Here is a 22498-nt window from a genome sequence, read left to right on the forward strand (position 1 = left end):
TCTTCAGAGGGGTGTATTCAGTGGAGGGTCCAATCACCCTCTATAAATTCAGTTCAATTAAGAAACACATGTGTGTTATTTAACTCATCAGTGTGAGATATTATTAAATTGCAATAGCTTGGTAAAAGTTTTTTTCTGTGTATGTTCATATATCTATATGAACCTACTTATGGCATAGAAAATACTAATTAAATGAATCAATAAAAAAAAAGAAAGAAATATATAACCTCAACATAAAAACAATCTACTTATCTATGCGTGCACTCATATATGTGCACATATATATGTCTGCATCTACAAACATCAATATTAATATCAATCCATATATATCATAATATCTCGATTTGACAATAAATACATTTCTTTGTTGAGGAATTTTATTTAGATTTCTCTATTAGATAAAAATAAAAATGAATAAATAAAATAATAATAATAAATAATAATTAATAATAATAATAATAATAATAAATAATAAATGAAAAAAATAATAATAAAATGTAAAAGGTGAAAAATATCATAAAAATAAATATAAAAATGAAAATAGCTTATCTGACAATAAACAAATATTTAATAAAAAGATGTTAACAAATAATGGTATTATTATAATGAAACCACATTAATCCTAATATTATGAACAGATAAATTGCTAATATATTGTTCAATTTGAAAATAATAATGTAATGAGTTATAAAGGAAGCTAAATGCAAAAACTCTTATATGTATATATTTGAGTGTTTTATATATTATGTTTTATTTCATTTTGCTATCACCAGTCATCACATGATATAGTTATAAATAATGTGTGCTATGCACAAATAAACATATGATACGTGCTATACATATGTATATGCACCTAAATGGAGTCTCATCAGCGCTCGCATTTTTGGAAGATCTCTATAGGGAAGGCAATATGATTACAGATAAAGAAACATGTATACCAGTTTATAGCTATGGGGACTCGTCATTGATTAAAAAAAATTTAAACCTCATTCAGAATTCTTTCCCTTGATAGAAAAGGGACCAGCAATTGAGTGCTTTTACCATAGAACACTTGAGGGTCTAAGAGAGATCAGTCATAAACAATCAAAGATGTTTCATTATAATTTATCATTAAAAGAAAGAGAAGCGATTAAAGAACTACAGACTGACTCTAGTATTATTATTATTAAGCCAGCTGACAAGGGGGGGGGTTGTGGTCCAGGATCGCATTGATTACCTAAAGGAAGCACGTAGATTACTAATCAACACCACCTTCTATGCAAGACTGAATCATAACCCCTCCTCCTCTTACCAGAAGGAGTTGAAGCTCATTCTGGATTCAGCCTTGAAAGATGGGGTCATTTCCAGGGAGGAATAGAGATTTATATTTTTTTTTTCTGTCACCCCTACCTATTATCACTTACCTAAAATCCACAAATCACTCACATCATCTTCAGGGTGTCCCATAATTTCAGGTTTAGGTTCACTCACTAGTAATTTGTCACATTATATTGATTCTTTTTTACAACATTTAGTCACTTCACTTAGATCTTATGTTAGAGATTCCACGCACATTCTTAATGTGATTAACAATTTCAATGGAAAGATAATTATAGTTTTCTTACTTTGGATGTTGAATCCTTAAACACTAATATCCCGCATGACAAAGGATTGAAGATCATGACACACACCTTGGAAACATCCAATCTCCTGTCTAAGTCACATCAAAAAATTTTTGTAGATTCTATTAAATTTATTCTTACACATAATCACTTTTTTTCAATGGTGGTCACTTTTTACAGGTATTGGGAATGGCCATAGGGACAAGATTTGCGCCGAGTTATGCCAACCTGTATGTGGGAGCGTTTGAGGAGGAGTACATATGGGGTGGGGCCTTTGGTGCAAATCTCATCCTCTATGGCCATTATATTGATGATTTATTTATTATTTGGGAGGAGGATGATCAGCTTGCATTTTCTTTTGTTGATTTTTTGATCACTAACACATATAATCTTAAGTTTACCCATCAGTTTCACAAAACCTCCATTTCCTTCCTGGATCTTGATCTCAAAATATTAAATAATACTATTGTTTCATCCACTTATTGGAAAAAAGTGGATGCAAATAATTACCTCCATTATAAGAGTGCACATTATAAACCATGGAGGGACAACATCCCTAAGGGACAATTGATGAGGCTGAAGAAGAACTGTAGTTCTGATTTTACTTATAGGAGTCAATCAAAAGATATGTTGGAGAATTTCTTAGAGAGAGGCTACCCCTTGAAACTATTGGATTCTGTTTTTGATGAAGTTTGTCAATTAGATAGGAAGGATCTTCTAGCACCATCCTGTGGTAAGAATACAAATATTCTATCACATGAGAATGGTGATGAAAGGAAACCAGAAAACATACCGTATATCTGTAAATATAACAAATCAGCATATGAAATCAAGAAACTCAACAAGAGAAATCATCCAATTCTCAAGGAGGACCTAATTCTAAAGGACCTCATTGCTGAACATCCATTAATTATATTTAAAAAGAATCGAAACCTCCAAAACCTCCTAGCCCCCAGTTTCTTTAAACCCCCTGTCACAAGAGGAAAACAGGCAGGCTGTTCTTGGCTATCTAGTGTACCACCAGCTTTTTATAAATGTGGTGGTTTAAGGTGTAATATGTGTGTCCATGCTAAAAATAAAACAAAATAATTATTATTGTTTTTCAAAAAGATGTACACTATAAGGGAATTTATAAATTGTAAATCTCAATATGTGATCTACTTACTACAATGAGGATATAATATCCCCTATATAGGCAGGACTACTAGAAACATGAAAGTTAGATTTGGGGAACACAGAAGAAACATCTTGAATAGAGTTAAGACCCATAGCGTTTCTAGGCATTTGCCTCACATCATAATGGCGAACCAGCAGCCCTTACCATTGTTGGGGTAGAACACATCAACATACTGACAGAGGGGGAGATAGGTTTAAACAGCTTTGTAGAAGAGAGGTCTATTGTATACATGAGTTAAATAGCCTCTTTCCAGTGGGTCTTAATGAAACTCTGGATCTCAATGAGGTCCTTAGATTAATCCAGCTATTTTATGATTTATCACCCTTTAGAATATACTTTGATTCACTTCATGCAGCTCTTTATCCTCCCCCTTTACCCCTTCCATGAGTCTGTTGTTCTTTCTCATCCATTTCTTGTTTTGTTCATCCCCATACATTAATATGCGTGTATATGCGTATATGTGATCACATATATATGTATATGTATGTGCAAACTTTTTTAACATCAGGGTGTCTTATTCCCGCGGATGCTGACCCATGTGACCTAAGGTGCTGCATCCGCACTGTGTGTATGAGACTCCATTTAGGTGCATATACATATGTATAGCACACATCATATGTTTATATGTGCATAGCACACATTATTTATAACTATACTATGTGATGACTGGTGATAGCAAAATGAAATAAAACATAATATATAAAACACACAAATATATACATATAAGAGTTTTTTCATGTAGCTTCCTTTATAACTCATTACATTATTACTTTTTTAATTGAACAATATATTATCAATTTATCTGTTCATAATATTAGGATTAATGTGGAATCAATATACTAATATCATTATTTGTTAACATCTTTACATTAAATATTTGTTTATTGTCAGATAAGCTTTTTTCATTTTTATATTTATTTTTATGATATTTTTTACCTTTTACATTTTATTCTTATTTTTTCATTTATTATTTATTATGTTTTATTTATTATTTATTATTCTTATTTTTATTTATTCATATTTATTTTTATCTAATAGAGAAATCTAAATAAAATTCCTCAATAAAGAAATGTAATTATTGTCAAATCGAGATATTATGATATATATGGATTGATATTAATATCGATGTTTGTAGATGCAGACATATATATGTGCGCTATTACATGTGAACATATATGAGTGCACGCATAGATAAGTAGATTGTTTTTATGTTGTTTTTTATATATTTCTTTCTTTTTTTTCTTTTATTCATTCATTTAATTAGTATTTTCTTTGCCATAAGTGGGTTCATATAGATATATGGACATATACAGAAAAAACCTTTTACCAAGCTTTTGCAATTTAATAATATCTCACACTGATGAGTTAAATAACACACGTGTTTCTTAATTGAACTGAATTTATAGAGGGTGATTTGACCCTCCACTGAATACACCCCTCTGAAGAAATCCCTATGGGAAGAAACACGTTAGGGAACTTATACTCGTTGTCTCAGAGCACTGAAGTGAAATTTACTCTGCCTGCCAGTAGCGCTGTCCGGTGAATGAGACTGTCTTAGATTGCAGGCATTGGAAACAGCCTATTTTATCGCTGCTCCGGTATCCATTGGGGACCCAGCCTGGTCATATACGGAGGGCACCTCACACCGCTGCCCATTTGAGGATGCAGAGAGCGCAGACTAGCATTGCACGTGCAGGAGACTGGATCCTCAATATTGCTCCACCGTTGGAGTACAAGTGAGAGCAGGTGGATATTGCCATACGAGGAGATGTTAATTTCCACACCATATAACTCCCACCAGAGAGAAGGTGAAAAATCATCGAAGGCTAGATCGGGAGCTCCCAGCCACCTACCTGGAAGATAGTGATTTCTACAATTTTTTACAACTGCTGCAGCGGTGAGTAAAAAAACTTTTTTTTTTCACCCATTAACATTTCACTAACCCCCAGTGAGTGTGTGGGGTATAGTGATTATCTATATTCAGGAATAGATATATCACACCTGCACCCGTTGGTCAAATTTTGGACATTGCACTAAATTTACCATCTGCTCAGGCATTACCTGATTTGGATACAAACTTGAGCATTTTTAAAGTGTGCTGTCTCCCACATTATGCAGATCAGAACGGATCCTAAAGAAACATACATTTGCTGATAAAACTTCACCATCTTTACCAGCTTAATATATTGAAGAATCAACATTGTTTCTTTTTAGCCTTGTACAATCAGTTACAATTTGACTGTTCTGACCAAATTGTTTTCTATTTTATTCATTGCTGTGCTCTCATTACACTAAAATCTTGGGTATATAAATTTTTGATACATTTCACATCAGTGTCATTTTTTATTTACTTTTATCTTTATTCTTATATATATTGTATATGTTTTTTGATGTATTTCTATTCTTTATGCATTGATACATATATCATATAATAATTAAATTGATATATTTATTTATAGCTTTATGGCATAACTGTTTTTTATTTAATTTATTTGTCATTATTTATGATAGGTGATTTTTAATTATTTCCAATACATTGTGTATGGCACATAGCCATATATACAATCACAAATATGTACAGCTACTAATTTGGGTTTTCCACAGCGTTGTTAGTCTGTTCTTTTGTTTTTTACTTCTGGTATGCAACCTTTAAACAGCAGCGTGGTATCATACCCCTTCTCATTACAATTGAGTATAATAGTTATCCTTAGTTCAGCACCTGTGGCTATAACCTTTTTTCCCTATTACAGTTATGCCGTATGCACCATATTATTGAATAAAATACACAATTATAGAAAAGGATAGGCTGGTGGGGTCTTATAATCACAAAACTTACTGACACCAGTACTCAATATGCAATAAAATAGATGTCATTTAGGTAAAGTGAAGGCACACACTACATATATTTATAAACAAAGTAAATCTACCATTGTAGTAAGAAGCGTTATTAAAAAAAAAATATATATATATATATATATATATATATACGCATGATATAAACACAGCCTCAATGTTCCTTTATGGTCGCAACTTACTGTAAATATGGCCCCAACAAGTAGTATTTTAGGAAAAAATAAATAAAACTAGTAGTACTATTGTGGGGCTCATTTATCAACTAGTTTTATCATATGCAACAAGTTTTTAAACTTGTTGTGTATGATTAAACTCATTGATAAATGGGCCGCTGAGTTTTGTGTCTTATATACAAACATCCTCTCACAGATGTAACACCCTGCACATCAGCTGATTTTACAACTGATAAACAAACCTTCAAGCAGCATTAAACAACATCAAAATACATGTAAAAGGTATGTAGTCAGCACGTCAAAAGTGACTATGTCGACAAGAGAATGCCGGTGCCAGTATCCTGACACAGTTGTAATGAATTAAAACATTTCACCATGCAGGAATAATAACTTCAAACATGACACTTTACTGGCACTTTACTGGCAGTTTACTGTCACTTTACTGGCATGTTTTAAGTAGAGATGTGTAGTTTGATCTTCCTGAAAAATTCCACACCCAAACTTAGGGGTTCCAAGTGAGATCCAGCCCCGGTTCAAATCACCGGTGTGTTCGTCCTGCCATGTGGTCTCTCAACAGGGGATAACCGGAGACTGCATGGACAGAAGAAGCCGGTCCTATTCTCCTTGCTTCTGTTCTGAACTTATAGGGTCTCACTCTCCCTCTGAGTTGTTCAATACCAATAGGTAAACAGGGACAGAGGTGATAGGTATTCCTCCAATACTGACTATTGAATGGATGCATGAAATAAAAACAAATCTGATATATGGTCTAATGTCATTTAAATTCTATTATTTGAAAAAACTGGTAACAATAGTTATTTCACTCTTTGTTTTTTGGAATACCTGATACCTGACTAAAAGCAGCAATGTGTTTATATTGAAAGTTATGCGGCTTCATTATGAAAAAATATTTTGTTGCTATAAACACAACAAGTATTAGGACACTACCTTGAGCCAGAATAATACTATTTATAAAAATAGCTTGCAAGATTGAACTTGATAATAAGCAAACTGGTCTTGTTGCTTAGTCCCTTTTATATTTTTTGATTGTATTAAAAGATAAGTTTTTAGACAGTATTTTCAGAAAAGAGTGCACCAAAAAGGAATTCTGTTTTGTAGATGAACCATTTATTCTTGAATGTTTCAACAGCCACTTTATGAACCTGACAATATCGTCAGGTTGTGCATGTTCAAGTATGATGGTGGTGCCGTCACTGAATGATATCGTTAAAGCTATCCTTCAGTGTTATGCTCAATGTCGTTCCCGACATTGAGCCCTGCAGTGTAGGGGAAATACTTAACGATATCGCTCATGGAGCATATCATTAAGTTTGGATGCGGCTTTACACTTGTTTAATGTACAGTAATGGTAATAAAGTGTCCTTGGACACTATAGTACATTACTACAATATAGTCTGTACAGTAAAATAGCTGGGCACCCATCTTCCTGCTCCGAGTGCCTGATCTGTGACATTGTGGTATAATATGTGCCAGGATCATGGGGCGGTGGGTAACAGCCCTGGGCACCTCTATCAGTTTCACCTAAAACTTTCCTTAAGAGCTTTCTCCTCTTTTACGAATATGTCATACTTATCTTATGTAAGTTTTATACATATTATATTTATGTAGCCGTGTTATATTTATTTATTTCTGTAATTATTGCAGCTCAAAGAAGACAATCAACTTTTCTTTTTAATTTACAATATTTTATTATTTCCCCCATGATCGCTAAGCAAGTAACATTACTACATTGAGTATATATGTATATTTACAGTTCATAAACAGAGATATCACAATTTCAGCATGTATTAGGTGCACTCATGTTCCCTACAGAATAATGTACATGTACTCGTACATTATAGGTTTATAGAATCACCAATGGGTTTCTTCAAATGGTCTTAACATTCCATGCCGATTTCTCCTGCTCTTCTACATGGCCAGGTTACAGTTTGTGGGCCCTTCCAATCAGATTGTAATTATGATATACTGGTGATGTTATAAATATGTATAATGTATAAATACTCCAAGCACCACAAAATTGTTGAACACACAGTAGAGTCTCCAGTTTATTATGTAACACAAAAACCTCAGTTCACATTATGTCACAGTTCGTCCACACAGTATTATTGCAGATAGGTGTGGAGTCTCCGTGTGATGGGATCCTAGTCAACTGCTCCGGCCTCCAGTTGTTTATCCAGCACTGTTCTTCTAATTCACATTGAGAGGTAGAAACCCCTGTTAATTAGAAAATTTGTATCCAAGCTTTGACTTTGTCTTTTAAAAATATGAATTTGTTCAATGTAAAAGATGATAATTTTATCTCAGTTGAAAACATTCTAGGGGAAGAAGGGATATGGTCCTCACCAAACATCCCAGTCCCTCCTTTCACATTTTCATTGGTCACCACTCTTGAAACAGTAAGGGGTTAATTTAATTAGATGCGAAAACGATGCAATACAGCATTCACATGAAAAATGTTCTTGGCGTTAGCAGTGAAAGTGCTGGGGAAAATGGGGAAATCTACCTGCACCACCCAAAAAAAGTGTCGAAGTGTTTAATTGCCTATATTCAAAGTTATATGTGTTTTTCTCTAAAAGTGAAAAAATGATAGGAAGCAATATTTTTTGAGAAAAATAAATGCTGTAGTTAAACAGGGGTGTATCTAGGGGTGCGAGCACGCCTGGCAAACTAAGGGACTGGGGTCCCCCTCCAATGATTGCTCACTTTGCACACAAATTAACACACAGATTCCAACTTCCCTGGCCCGAGTCCTCACGCTGCGGTACACTCCTCCTGCCAGCTCAGTCCTCACCCCTTGCAGGTCCTGGCCAACAGAGTCAGCAGTGCAGCACGTGCCCTGACCACTCCCTGACCACTGCTGTGAAGGGCAACTAGATGCTGTCACACATCACTAAGGGGTCACACGGTCACCCAGTGCTGCCAGATCCAGTCTGTCACTCTGCAGTGATTGTGACTGACTCAATGTGTATGTGTGTACTAAGCGCTGGGCAGCCGGGAAATCATTGGGGCGAGCAGCAGGGATAGAACTGACTGCGGGCGGCAACGGCGCCCCACCTCGGCCACCTCCCCTGGTGAGGGGCATCCTGTCCAATGGTAAGATACGCCCCTGGGGTCCATTAAACTTGGTGTAAGTATGTGTTTGTGTCATTAAAGTGCATTTCTGAAAAATGTTAAGAATACATGTCACTTGCACCTGCAATCCTAAAAGCACCTGTCCCTCCATACAGCCCCCTAAAATGCATAACCCACTACTTTTAACCCAATTTCTAACACTCTTTACATTTTAATCCTACAAATGACACATAATTATTGGCCAATTTCAGCACATTAAACATTTGTTTTTGCCTAATTAGTCATTGTCCAAGGGGTTCTGAACCGAGTCCTGACATTTCAAGCCAAAAGTTTTCGCTTGTGCAATGGCTAATTGTCTTGGGTAATTGAATTTGGCTCTAATTGTGGAAGTGAAAGCAATGAGACAGCAATCACCTCTGTGCTCAGTGTCTGGCATCATATATACCAGAGGGTCTGCACAGGGATAAAACTGCCTCTATGTTGGGAGACCTCTATTTGCCCCTGCCAGCCACTAAATATACTGCTTTCTGAAGACAATGTCAAGGGAGCAATGGCCAATAGATTAGCCCAGGGGTTCTCAACCATGGTCATCAAGGTACACTAACGGTCCATGTTTTAAGGATAGCCCCACTTGAGCACAGGTGACTCAATTAGTACTTCAGTTATTTTAATTTAACCACCTGTGCTTAAACATGGACATCACTAAATCCAGGACTGTTAGTGTGCCTTGAAGACCGTGGTTGGGAATCACTGGAAGAGCCAATGGTGAGATTTTCTTTCTTGGGGGAGTAGGGTGAAAATGACACCTCAGTTGGTAAAAGTGGTTTGTTTTATATGGTAAGGAATACACAATATGAGACCAAAGCTATAATTCAAAACCAGCTCCATGATGTCACCTAAGTACTAGCCAAATGCTGCTGAAAGTGCCAATGTTTTAAACCAGGTTTGCAGTGGGGTAAATTCATCCCAGATGCCCGGAGGCAAATTATTATTTGTTACCACCCACCCGTCACAGCCGCTGACACTGTAATGTAGCAATTCACATGCAGATAGGCTATAGATAGACAAAGGCAGCAGCTGATGGTCTGGCATGGAGCTCTCCACTAGTGTATGGTAGCTTCTCAGGTGTCGGGAAGGGGTGCCATGTATTGGGTAACCGTGACAATACACTCCGGGTACATAGTTACAGCCTTAAGTGGGGTGAATATGTTGTAGACAATTGAGGAGGTGCCCTTTCAGTGCTGGAGCCCAGGGGCAGGTGCCTCCATTGTCTTCCATAGTACTTCACCTGCAGGTTTGTTTAGCCTTAATAAAATTGCTGCTTTAAATCTCGTGACAAATTGCCGAAACATCTCCTCTTTCAGCAACATGAAGGATATTACATTTGGCACTTTGTGTTAAATTGTGAAATAGCTACTTGTGAAACATTTCAGACATGGAAGATGGTCTTGGTTAGAAGGGGGACGTATAACTGGATGCAATGATCTTGAAAAATCATTCTATAAAAATGTATGTAATAAAGCTCTGTACTGTGGGTAATTATCAACAATATTATCTGGTTTAATTTCAGATCATCTGAAGGTTAGACTTTTTCTTAGACTGTAAATGTGCCGGCAGAGAATCCTCAGTGAAAGCTCTCTCAAATATATTCTGGAAAGAGGTCCAGAATCTTTCCTTGAAATCACGGCCAATGAAGACATAGAGGAAAGGATTAATGCAGCTGTTTAGAAATGCCAGGCTGGTGGTGAGAGGAATTCCAACATGTAGCACATTAATGAGATATGTACTAGGGTGTGTATTCAATTCAAGGAAGGAGAAGACATGAAAAGGAAACCAGCATACAAAGAAGGAAATGATGACAGCTACAATAATTTTGAATGGCCTGGTAGTTTTGGTGATATGATTTTTATGGATACGCAACATAATCACTGTGTAACAGGAGACAATGATGATGAAAGGAATAGCAAAACCTATGATAAATATCGATACCAGGGTGCCACGCTGTATTGATATTTTTAAATCTGAATCACGTCCAAAGTTGTTGAAGCAGACCAAATTCCCATTTGGATATTTCTCAGTGTCCCTAAATATAAAGATAGGTAAACTGAGAATTAAAGCCAATATCCAAACAAACAGGACAACAATGGAAGCCAGTCTTGGGGTTCGATGGTTCTGACACCAAACAGGAAACATTACAGAAATACAGCGATCTATACTGATAACACTGAGCAAGAAGATGCTGGCAAACAGATTGAGAACGGCAACTGTAGTGTTTAACTTGCAAATAAAGGTTCCGAAGGGCCAATGAAAATCAAGGGCAATGTATGCAATGCTCAAGGGGAGAAAAAATGAGCAGATAAAATCGGCTATCGCCAGGTTTAGGAACCACACGACATTGACTGTCTTTTTCATCCGGAAGACACTGAACCAGAGGACCAACTCATTTCCTATTGTCCCCAGTAGAAAAGCCACAGAGTAGAATACCATAGAGAACACATGAAGGATGGCATCTGCTCTTTTGGTGGTATCTGGTGTCAAATATGCAGTTGTAGCGTTGTCCATTCTTTAGAGTGTGAAGGGAGGAGCAATTCTTCATATATACTGTAATTAAATGAAAGTGTGAGATTAAATTTAATTTAAATATAAAGTTTTATTAACATTTGCTGACCCTTTACATGTGTGTATTGTCCTGGTAGAACTAAATACCTTTCTACTTTCACATGCTTTCATCATAGAGATACATGAATGTTTATGCACCATGTACTTAGTTGTTTATATAAGTATCTTTAACCAATATGAACTGAGCCTATGTTGTTTGTAGGCTTCTCTATCACTGGCTCCTTTCTACCCATTGATTACTTTGGTATACTATTGGCTTCCTACTGTAGATCCAGCCTGATCCTATGTTACAGTTTATCAGGCTGAGTGCTGTCTGTGTTTAGTACATTACCTTACTCTACACTCATTATCATTCCAGCTCATTATATTTCATGGACTGCAAACTTCATTCACTTATGCAGGGTACACATGGGACGATCTGTTCAGCAAACGATATTGCTGAATGATATCCCTTGAAATTCCCGGTGTGCTTGATGAACAATATCATTCATCCACACAAAAGATATCATGAATGACCAATGACCAATGATTGTTCTCCCATAAGGAAAATGAACAATATTATGCAGGTTGGCCTGCATGCATGCATGGACGATGGACGATATCGTTATTGTCCAGCTGGAGCACGCATCGTTGGTCGTTAATTGCCTACACATGAAACGATATGAACAATATATAGTTGAAATATATCGTTATCATTCATATCATTGAAATATATAATTCCATGTGTACACACCATATGTCTCAACATAGCAAGCAGCGCAAGGCATGTGGTGTAACTGATCCACAGCAAGATGTATAGCATCTTGGGGGCTGCTAAATTGTCTAAAAATCAATAAAAACAACAAAAACATCCAAATTCAAAACCCGAGTTCGTTTTTAAAATCAGAGTAACGAACAGTGACTCTGGAGCTCATTCAGACCCGCTGTCTAGATGTGTTCGCTTCCTCAATGCGTATGCAAATTTGTGAAGGCAGGTGATTGCACGGCAATGCATTAGCACCCACTATGTCTTGGTATGCGATTGCATTGTGTATGCAGACACCCACCAGCCAGTCTTAAGACGCCCACTTGCTCACGTCATCTCCAGGAAGTGTATGCAACCGTCGGTACATCGGGTACCATCGGATGCGATTGCAGCCCTCGTGGCTGACCATACCCTGCCACAAGCACTGCGAGTGCTTCAGTGTGAAATACAACCAGGTGATGTGTAGTATGATGCTGCCTTTTAATTATGCACGCCTCTGATACAGCGTTGAGATGCTCAGCCACACCTGCATTCGTATGCCCACTCCCCCGTTTCTAGCAGCCAGCCCCGGTCACCCCCGGCAGCGTACATTTCCAATTGTCCCCGATGTACCGATGGTTGTATACACTTCCTGTTGATGAGGTGTGTAAGTGGTCATTTTAAGACAGGCTGAAGGGCGTCTGCATACACAAAGTGATCGCACACCAAGACATAGTGGGCATGCTTATGCCTTGCCGTGCGATCATCTGCCGTGCCGTCACATAGTCGAATTTGCATACACTGGGTACGAGCAAACGCATCTAGTGAGCGGGTCTGAATGAGCTCCTTAGTTGATATCTTCTCATCACAATTACATAAAAAATGCACATTGTGATAAATAGACCCCTTAGCCACTCTGTATTTTACCAGAGTGACACTATGGTCTTTCCAGTGCTACACTAGTGGAGGTACAGTATGTACACGCATAGGACAACAAATAGCACAGAAGTGAGCCTAGGGAGAAATCACAGGGAGCACACTGTCTACAACATCATATCAAAGTACAACTTCCGACCACTTTAGAAGCAACTCTGCATTAAATAAAAATGTCTACTTTCCTCCACAACTACCGCTCTGTTTATTCTGACTTGCGGCTTAAACTAATGAGATCAAGAGCACAGTAAGTGAAGTATCTAACAGAATGAAACATTTCTCCATATTTGGAACTTTAAGAAGTTTTTATTATTTTTCTATTTAATTGTTTTGGATGGGGGAAGGGGAAAGTTGAAGGATTAGACTATGGGGTTAAGGGCGGGTTGAGTAGGGAAGGGGTGAGGGATAAGTGCTCTGTGGTTACCAGTGTATGTTAATAAACTAGCAGGAATTGTGCTCTTCTTATTGATGTATGAATGAAATGTTATATAATTCTTATGTGATTGATGTTTAAAATCCAGTTGGGCAATAACTTTAGGCTGGTGCTTCTATTATAATTTCTTTTATATCAATGTCTTCTAGGTTGGTGATCAGTGTGTTTGTGATTTTTCTGACCTGATGAGTAGTTCCTCCCTTGGTTTGGCTTTTAGTTTGAGGAAGGCTTCCTCTACTTGTACTTTTTCACTTTGAACTGCTCTTTCAACTAAGTGCCCTGTTCTACATAATTTTCTATGTGAGTGCAGTTACGTCTCAGCCTGGAAAATTGTAAAGCTGACTCGAGTAACTAATTGGGACATCCTCAGATTATAAGAATAACCTGCCTAAAGTTTTTGCCCACCAGGAACAAAACACCTGCATTACACAGGGTTATAACAATATAGACAACATTCACCCATTGAAAATCCAGCCAAAAGTTTTTGCCCACCAGACAATTTGAGAACACACACTGTGATCACCAACCTAGAAGACATTGATATAAAAGAAATTATAATAGAAGCACCAGCCTACAGTTATTGCCCACCTGGACTGTTAAACATCAATCACATAAGAATTATATAACATTTCATTCATACAACAATTAAAAGAGTACAATTCCCGCTAGTTTATTAACATACACTGGTAACCACAGAGCTTATCCCTTACCACTTCCCCACTCAACCCACCCTTATCCCCATAGTCTAATCCTTCAAATTTCCCCTTCCCCCATCCAAAACAATTAAATAACTCAACTAATAGGAGTGTGGGATGACTCCTATAAATCAATAGCAGCTAGTGGTTATAGCCAGGACCATTAATCTGTGAGCGCTGACCGACAAAATTCCCTCAAATACTGCTTTATTATTTTTATAAATTGTGCAAGAAATCACTGGGATCTATTTACTAAGCAGTGTTAGGAGACAGAGTGAAAAGTTATAAGGTACCAGCCAATCAGCTCCTAACTACCATCTCACAGGCTGTTTTAAAAATGACAGTTGGGAGCTGATTGGCTGGCACCTTATCACTTTTCACCTAACACTGCTTAGTAAATAGACCCCACTGACTGCTATGATCAAGGTGATGGGGAAAAGTTAATAGAACACTGTATACCAAATGTGATTATATTGTCACAAATATTCAGATTGATACATACATATAAAGTGGGTGTACTCACATTCTTGGAATGTCTATAGGGACAAGGGCCCTCATTCAGAGCCGTACGCTCTGAGCAGAGCGCACGCTCTGAATGAGGGCCGGCCTCCATGAAAATGGAGCGTCCTTCTGGACGCTCGTATAGCTGTGGGTCACCACCCACAGGCTATACGAGCGTGCATTTTGATGGCCGCGATGGTCGAGACCATCGCGACCATCGAAATTGCGAGCCGGAGCCTGCGGTTGAGGTTTTCAACCGCAAGCTCCGGAGTGATTTTGGCTCTATCAGAGCCAAAATCACTCCCACTGACATCACTAGTGATGTCAGTGGGCCGGCTTTTGACGGGAGGCGTTCCCGTGGGAACGCCCCCGTCAGGGAGGCACGCCCCCGGCACGCCTACCAAAGGGGGCGTGCTGTCAATCAACATTGACAGCACGCCCCCTTTGATCGGACACAACGAGCGAAGGACTTTCCTTCGCTCGTCGAGTCTGGCGCATGCGCACGACGGAGCTCCCTCCGTCATGCGCATGCTCAGTCCAGAACATCGACCCACTTGCGAGCGGACAGCCGCTCACGAGTGGGTCTGAATCAGGCCCAAGGTCCTATAAAAATCTTGGCAATGTAGTACTCTGATCCTTGAATGTGCGTATGTCTAAAAGATGAAAGGGATATTTTTTTATGTAATAGTTTATTGAATAAGACTTTTGCAGCTATATTTTTAAAGTAAAGTTTATTTTGAAATATTGTGAATATAGTTTTTCTGGAATCTAATTAAATCATATCAGTTACCGATGTTATAGAGTTATGTACGGTGTCAATCTAGCACAACCATGGTCTACACCATACACAGCCTGGTGATGTGACCTCGCTCACTGCAAATAAAGTGAGTCATGTGCACCTTCCCACTCCTTACACACCTACATACTACTTGCATGTCTACTCGCCACTTACATGCCTACTCGCCACTTGCATTCCTACTCACCAGTGGTGTCATTACCCTGGCGTGGGGGGTGAGGGCCACCCTCTAAGGGGGTGACACCAACAGCTGCACACTCTTGCATACAAAACCTCCAGTCCTCTGACACACTGGAGTGAAGAGCAGCACCATGTTCTTAAGCCCCCCATGCAGCACATTGCCGCGCTGAGGATGCAGAGTCAATATGACACAATTCCATTAGACTTGCATCATTTGGCCTGTACCCTCCAGGCTAATGCTCGAAATGCTGCATTTTGCCCTGAGGGGAGGGGCTAGGGATGGACATCAGTAGTGCAACCATCAATGGCTACCATCGATGTTAAAATAGCAAGTAACCATTGATGGTTAGAAATTATTCACTGGATGACCATTGATGGTTTCACCAACCTATGTTCATCCCTGTCTTTTGACTGACTGGCCCATTGGCCAATCAGAACATGGGGTGGTGCTTCGGTGGTGCCAGGGGGCGGAGTTATGCTCCATGCCATGGCACTTGTTAAAAAGATTATAAAAAAACATTCAGTTAGGCTTTTACATCGATGGAGGGAAACCATCTGGTTCTCCTCCATTGATTTCAAAAACAAAAACATTCAACTTTGGTCATAAACTATCGATGACTTTGAATCACAGATGGTCGATGGCCATCTCTAAGAGGGGTCTAATTACGTGTGTGTGTGCAAGGGATGAGTGTGTGTAACCCCCTCTTCATTAAAATCTGTCTGCCAGTTCTATAACTATGCCTGATACACAGCTGAGTATGGCGCCACATAGTGGGGAGCACATTGGCCATGGCAAAGACCATGCTAATTTATTATTTAAATGCACAGGCAGGAAGCTGAGTTTGGGATGGGCCACGAGCAGTCTGTGTCACTGTGACACAGCTGCACTGCACTTTAAAGGGCCGGCCCCTTTGCTTGGAAGGAGCGTCGTTACTTCATGACATCAAGTCGCAGCATCCAAACAGGGCTGGGGCTGTGCTCCGCAGTGTGGAAGACTGGGGGCTGAGGTCCACGTTTGGGATGGATCGGTGCCATATTCCTGCTGTGGGCTGAGGCAGCACAACCACCTGCCAGGACCACCCCTTTTCTTTAACCGTAACCAAGTTAGTCCCTCCTTGGCTGGCTGGCTGGCCTGGTAAGTCTGTCAATCTGTTATGTGAGTGTGTGACTGCTCATTGTCTGTGCAGGGTGGGTGACAGCGATGTGCTTCTGCCTACAGAGCACAGGGGCCATCTGCAGGCAGCCCCCACAATGTGGTCAGTGCCGGGGATGTTTCATGCATGTGTCCTTTGTGCTCCGGTGAGTGAGATTAGGGGTACGATTAGTAAGAGGTACTGTGAGTGAATGAAGGATGAACACTTGGACTAAACAAGGCCTTTGTGTCACCCGGGGGTGCATATCTATAATAGGTGAAGGGTGTGTGGTGCGATCTGCACATGCACTGTAGACTTCAGGCACACTCTAGTGCCCAGAGTCTACTGATTCTGTGGTGGCCAGCCAGCCGCGTCAGTCAGCTGCCGGCCGCCAGGGTGAGAGGAGGGGGATGCACACGGGCCCCCTCCTCTCTAAAGAAGCCCCGGATGTGTATATATACCCATGGGCATGATGTGTTGGACTTTTTGGTGTATATTTACTTTGCTTTTCTGCCAGGGGATGTGATGCAATTCTGTGTTCTGTGTGCAAGACCCAACATGGATAGCTTGAGAGGCTACTGTATATATATATATATAAAGTGATTGTCTAAGTATTGGACAGGAAGATGAATGGCTATGTACTGAGAAGCATGCTTAGAGATTTACAGTAGTGGCATGTATAGGGTAATAATACAGAACATACAATTCTTTACTGAGGTTATTTGTGAAACTCCTAATGACTGGAGTACTTTTGTTCCCCCTGGTGTGTAAGCCTAGTTACCAACTAGTGGCAAGAGATCCTTCTGAAAACAGATAAGTGCCACCTAAATGATGTTTATATAGTCTGTGCCACTATCTACACCCTTTATACAGTCCCACTGAAGGATGCAAATGTATGTAAATCCAAAAAGTTATACTTGACCTCTGGTGAAATCTAATTGGAGCTGCACAATTCCGTTTTATGTTTATTATGTAACAATGTGGATAGATATAAACTTTTTCAACCTGGGACCAAGAATATGTTTGGGAATCGGCTCTGGCAATTCATTGTTCACTAATGAATAATTTATTTCATTTTAATTGTTTTGTCCACTATCAGTTAATTTTTTATTCACTGTTGAATTGTAGGAAATGATACACTTTTATTAAAATAGGATCACTTTATTAATCAGTATTAGTTGTTCTGCAAAACTGTGTTATAGGATCTATCCATTTATTACCAGTTATTCATACAGTATAGCACGCACAGAATATTTGGCCATTAATGTCAATGCCCCAGTGGCGCTTACAATCTATGGCCCTGATTCAGACCCACTCGCGAGCGGCTGTCCGCTCGCAAGTGGGTCGATGGTCTGCACTGAGCATGCGCACGACGGAGGGAGCTCCGTCGTGCGCATGCGCCAGACACGACGAGCGAAGGACTTTCCTTCGCTCGTTGTGTCCGATCAAAGGGGGCGTGCTGTCAATGTTGATTGACAGCACGCCCCCTTTGGTGGGCGTGCCGGGGGCATGCCTCCCTGACGGGGGCGTTCCCACGGGAACGCCTCCCATCAGAAGCCGGCCCACTGACATCACTAGTGATGTCAGTGGGAGTGATTTTGGCTCTGATAGAGCCAAAATCACTCCGGAGCTTGCGGTTGAGAACCTCAACCGCAGGCTCCGGCTCGCAATTTCGATGGTCGCGATGGTCACGACCATCGCGGCCATCAAAATGCACGCTCGTATAGCCTGTGGGTGGTGACCCACAGCTATACGAGCGTCCAGGAGGACGCTCCATGAAAATGGAGCCCAGCCCTCATTCAGAGCGTGTGCTCTGCTCAGAGCGTACGGCTCTGAATGAGGGCCTATGTTCCCTATCACATGCACACTAGGGTTAATTTGTGTTGAGAGTCAATTAAGCTACAAACAAAAAGTATGGTGGTTGCTCATATCAGCTTAATGACATAGCACAGGTGCTTGTAAAGGGCAGGGTTTACACTGAACACAGAAAAAAGGGATTTGCCCTCCAGCACACTGTAGCAAAATCAACAAAAATTACTTTAATCCTACATAATAATAGAGATTCAAAGGTATTCATTACATACATTTGCAAATATATGAATAAGCGCCAGGCCAATCGTCAAGGCTCCTCTATACTGGCGTCCCTAACATTAAGGGGTTCATGTCCGAGAAGCAAGGCACCACAAAAAATTCCAGCCAAGGACCATCCCCAAGGCATCACACGAAAAGGGGAAAAAATGTGATAGTGAAGTGTAAAGGATAGATGTGTAAGGATAAATCAATAAGTGTTAATGAAATGTGAAAGAAATAAAACGACATAAATAATAAACAAACAATTAGAGAAGTGATAAAAATATTCTATGTGAATTAAGTGGTGATGCCCTGGAAGAGATCCAGCCAGTCAATTAACCTACCTGTATATTTTTGGAGCGTGGGAGGAAACTGGAGCACCTGGAGGAAACCCACGCAAGCACAGGGAGAATATACAAACTCCACAAGTTAGGGTTGTAGTTGGAATCGAACCCACAACCTCAGTGCTGTGAGGCAGCAATGCTAACCATTACACCATCTGCACTGCCTAGTCCCCCTAATGTAGACCCTCTGCCATAATACAAAATAATCAACTGACATATTTGAGGAATGTATGCAAGATATACAGTATACAGCACACTGAGAGCAATGCTGTTTCTGATAATCTGAAGGCTCTGTGTGTAAAGTTTTCCCCTCCCAGATATCTGGTTGCATCTGCAAGATGTGCTAATTCTGTCTTTTAAGTGAGTTTTATTGCTTTTTATGTGCCAAAACCTGCCTGATCTGTATAAGATGTGTCTGCACTACTGAAGTTGTGCACATTAGCCAGCTCATCCAGTAAGCTTAAATGCAGGGTCGGCCCAGCCATTATGCCGACTACGCATGTGCGCAGAGCGTCAGCAAGCACAGGGCACGGGGAATAGACGCCGGCCACCATTCAGTCCCCAATGGGTGGGTTTGCTGATATTGCGACAGTACTTGTACAGTAGTAATACCCGTTCTGTTATCGCCTTCTCAGGATGGCAATAATAGATGAAAAATTCACTATTTTAATGTCTAAGGTTTGTCATTTATTTTAATATTTTTTAATTTCATAAATGTAACTGATACCGCACTGCTGCATAATGTGGCCTGGCGTAGCGCTACTACCGAGCTGGCCCGGTGATAAGTGTTCAAGAAATTAAGACGATAAAGGAAGATTTACTTATGTGCGTGTGTATATATATTATACTGCGGGCATGGCCACCAGCTCACAGAGCATTAGGCATACACCCAGTGTGAAAAAAATGTTTTTGGTTTTTTTCGGGGCACGCCATAGGTACATGCAAAGTCCCCCAAGGGGGCACCAAAATCCATCTTTGCTTACCAAAAAAATGAGGCCCGGACCGACCCTGCCTGTATTTGATTTTTTTTTAGTTGTGGTGTGTATTGGTGTGTGTGTGTGAGGGGGGTGATACCAAGAGTTACAGCACCGGGTGACACCAACCCTAGTGACGCCTTTGCTACTCACCGCTTGCATACCAACCCGTTGTTTGCATGACTAACCACTGCTCGTGCCACTGCAACAGCTGCAACTTTTTTCATGACCACCCACTCCAGCAAACCCAGCCCCACTCAACCATTTACCCACATACTTTACCACCTCAGAATATCACATGCATGAGAAGCTTCCAGTGCTGCTTTATGTAAGCTTGACCAGAAAAAAAGAAATAAACCCACCAAAGTAGTTTAACAAATTCAATGGGTGGGAGGGGAGTAGCATTGTTGCCATATTTTGTAGATGAGAGACTTGAAGGGGGTTGAGATGGACAGAGGTGGGAGAAAGGGAGAAAGAGGAGCAAAGATGAGAGAAGGGGAGACTTGGGGGAATGAGGGGAACAGTGATGAGAGACAGAGAAATGGAGGGGCAGAGGTAAGAGACAGAGAGATGTGGGGTGAGGGGAACACAAATGTGAGACATGGAAATGGTCAGTGTTGGGGACAGAGATGGGAGTCAAGGTGACCTGAAAGTGAGGGGGCATAGATAAGTGGTAGGGAGGTGGGAATGTAAGGTGGAGAGTGAAGAGAGACAGAGAGTTGTTTGGCAAGGGAGACAGAGATGAGAGACAGAGAAACAGGACAGGGGGAGGGAGACACAGATAAGAGGCAGAGTTGTGGGTGTAGTTATAAGAGATACACAGACCAGGGACAATTGATGAGGGACACAGAGACATGGCTTTAGAGATAAGAGACAGGGAGATGGGGGAGAAGAGATCAAAGGCAATGAGATGGTGATTTGAGCCAGACAAAGATGAGAGTGGCAGATACAAGAGACAGGAATACGAGGTGAGGGGGACATGGAGAGACATGGAGTTGGTCAGTGTGGCAAACGGAAATGGGAGACAGGGAGATGGGAGATGGGGAAGTGAGGGGGCTGGGATAAGAGACATGGAGATGTGTGGTGAGATGAGAGACATGGAGTTGGTCAGTGTGGCAAACGGAAATGGGAGACAGGGAGATGGGAGATGGGGAAGTGAGGGGGCTGGGATAAGAGACATGGAGATGTGTGGTGAGATGAGAGCCAGGGAGATGGGAGACAGGGTGATGATAGATGGGAGAGAGGGAGACGGGAGATGGGAGACAGTGAGATGGGAGACAGTGAGATGGGAGATGGGAGACAGGGTGATGACAGATGGGAGACAGGGAGATGGGAGAGAGGGAGATGGGAGATTGGAGACAGTGAGATTGGAGACAGGGAGATGGGAGACAGGGTGATGGGAGATAGGGATATGGGGAAGTGAGGGGGCTGGGATAAGAGACAGGGAAGATGGAATGTGAGGATGACACAGAATAGAGACAGAGTGATATTTGGTGAGGGAGGCAGAGATGAAACAGAGAAACAGGAGAGGGGGAGACAGATAAGAGACAGGGATATGGGGGACAGAGATTGGAGAAGCAGAGACAAGGGTCAGAGATGAGAGATAAGGGAGATGGGAGATGAGTGAGACAGAAGAGTAGTGGGAAAAAATTGCTATGTCGGGCGCGTTAGCTAGTGACGCAGAGACTGACATGTCCAAAATACTAGTACACATATGCTGTACACCTTACATTTACTTTCATAAGTGGGCCACTGGGTGGAGATGTTGTTATAAAAATTACCTCTCAAATTGTCTCTCCAAGTATTAAAGCATGTACTGTACATGTAGTAGGCAGATTTAGTGCTATAGGAAAGGGGGATGTGGGTGAAAAAGAAGGTTATTGTGGTGTATGTGTCAATTAGCAGTTTGTGAATTAGCAAAATGTGGTTTGGATGTTTCCCTCTAATGATTTTGTTACAGACTGTTCTATTGATCTAGCATTGCAATTCTGTATTATTCTTGGTTTCATACAGTGAGTGAAGTTATATAGCACTTACTGTATGTTTTCTAATTGTGATATGTTACTAGAAATAGTCATACTGTTGTCATATGTCATAGAATGCTATAACTGTTCTGTAACAGCTATAGAACCAAATATGGCTTTAATTAATTTAATTTAGCCAATGTTGGTTGCTACACTATACATTACAGTTATACTG

At 40.3% G+C, this 22498-nt stretch overlaps 1 protein-coding gene across 1 annotated transcript; it reads right to left on the reverse strand.

Annotated features, from left to right (window-relative positions):
• Positions 1-10463: 10463 nt before the first annotated feature.
• LOC148525483 (chemerin-like receptor 1) lies at positions 10464-11384 on the reverse strand. The gene has a single exon (XM_088470973.1). The coding sequence runs from the start codon at positions 11382-11384 to the stop codon at positions 10464-10466; it is 921 nt and encodes a 306-aa protein (XP_088327099.1).
• Positions 11385-22498: the final 11114 nt, after the last annotated feature.

The sequence above is a fragment of the Taudactylus pleione genome, unplaced genomic scaffold (assembly GCF_031769625.1).
Source record: "Taudactylus pleione unplaced genomic scaffold, aTauple2 ptg000108l, whole genome shotgun sequence".
Classification (NCBI taxonomy): Eukaryota; Metazoa; Chordata; class Amphibia; order Anura; family Myobatrachidae; genus Taudactylus; species Taudactylus pleione.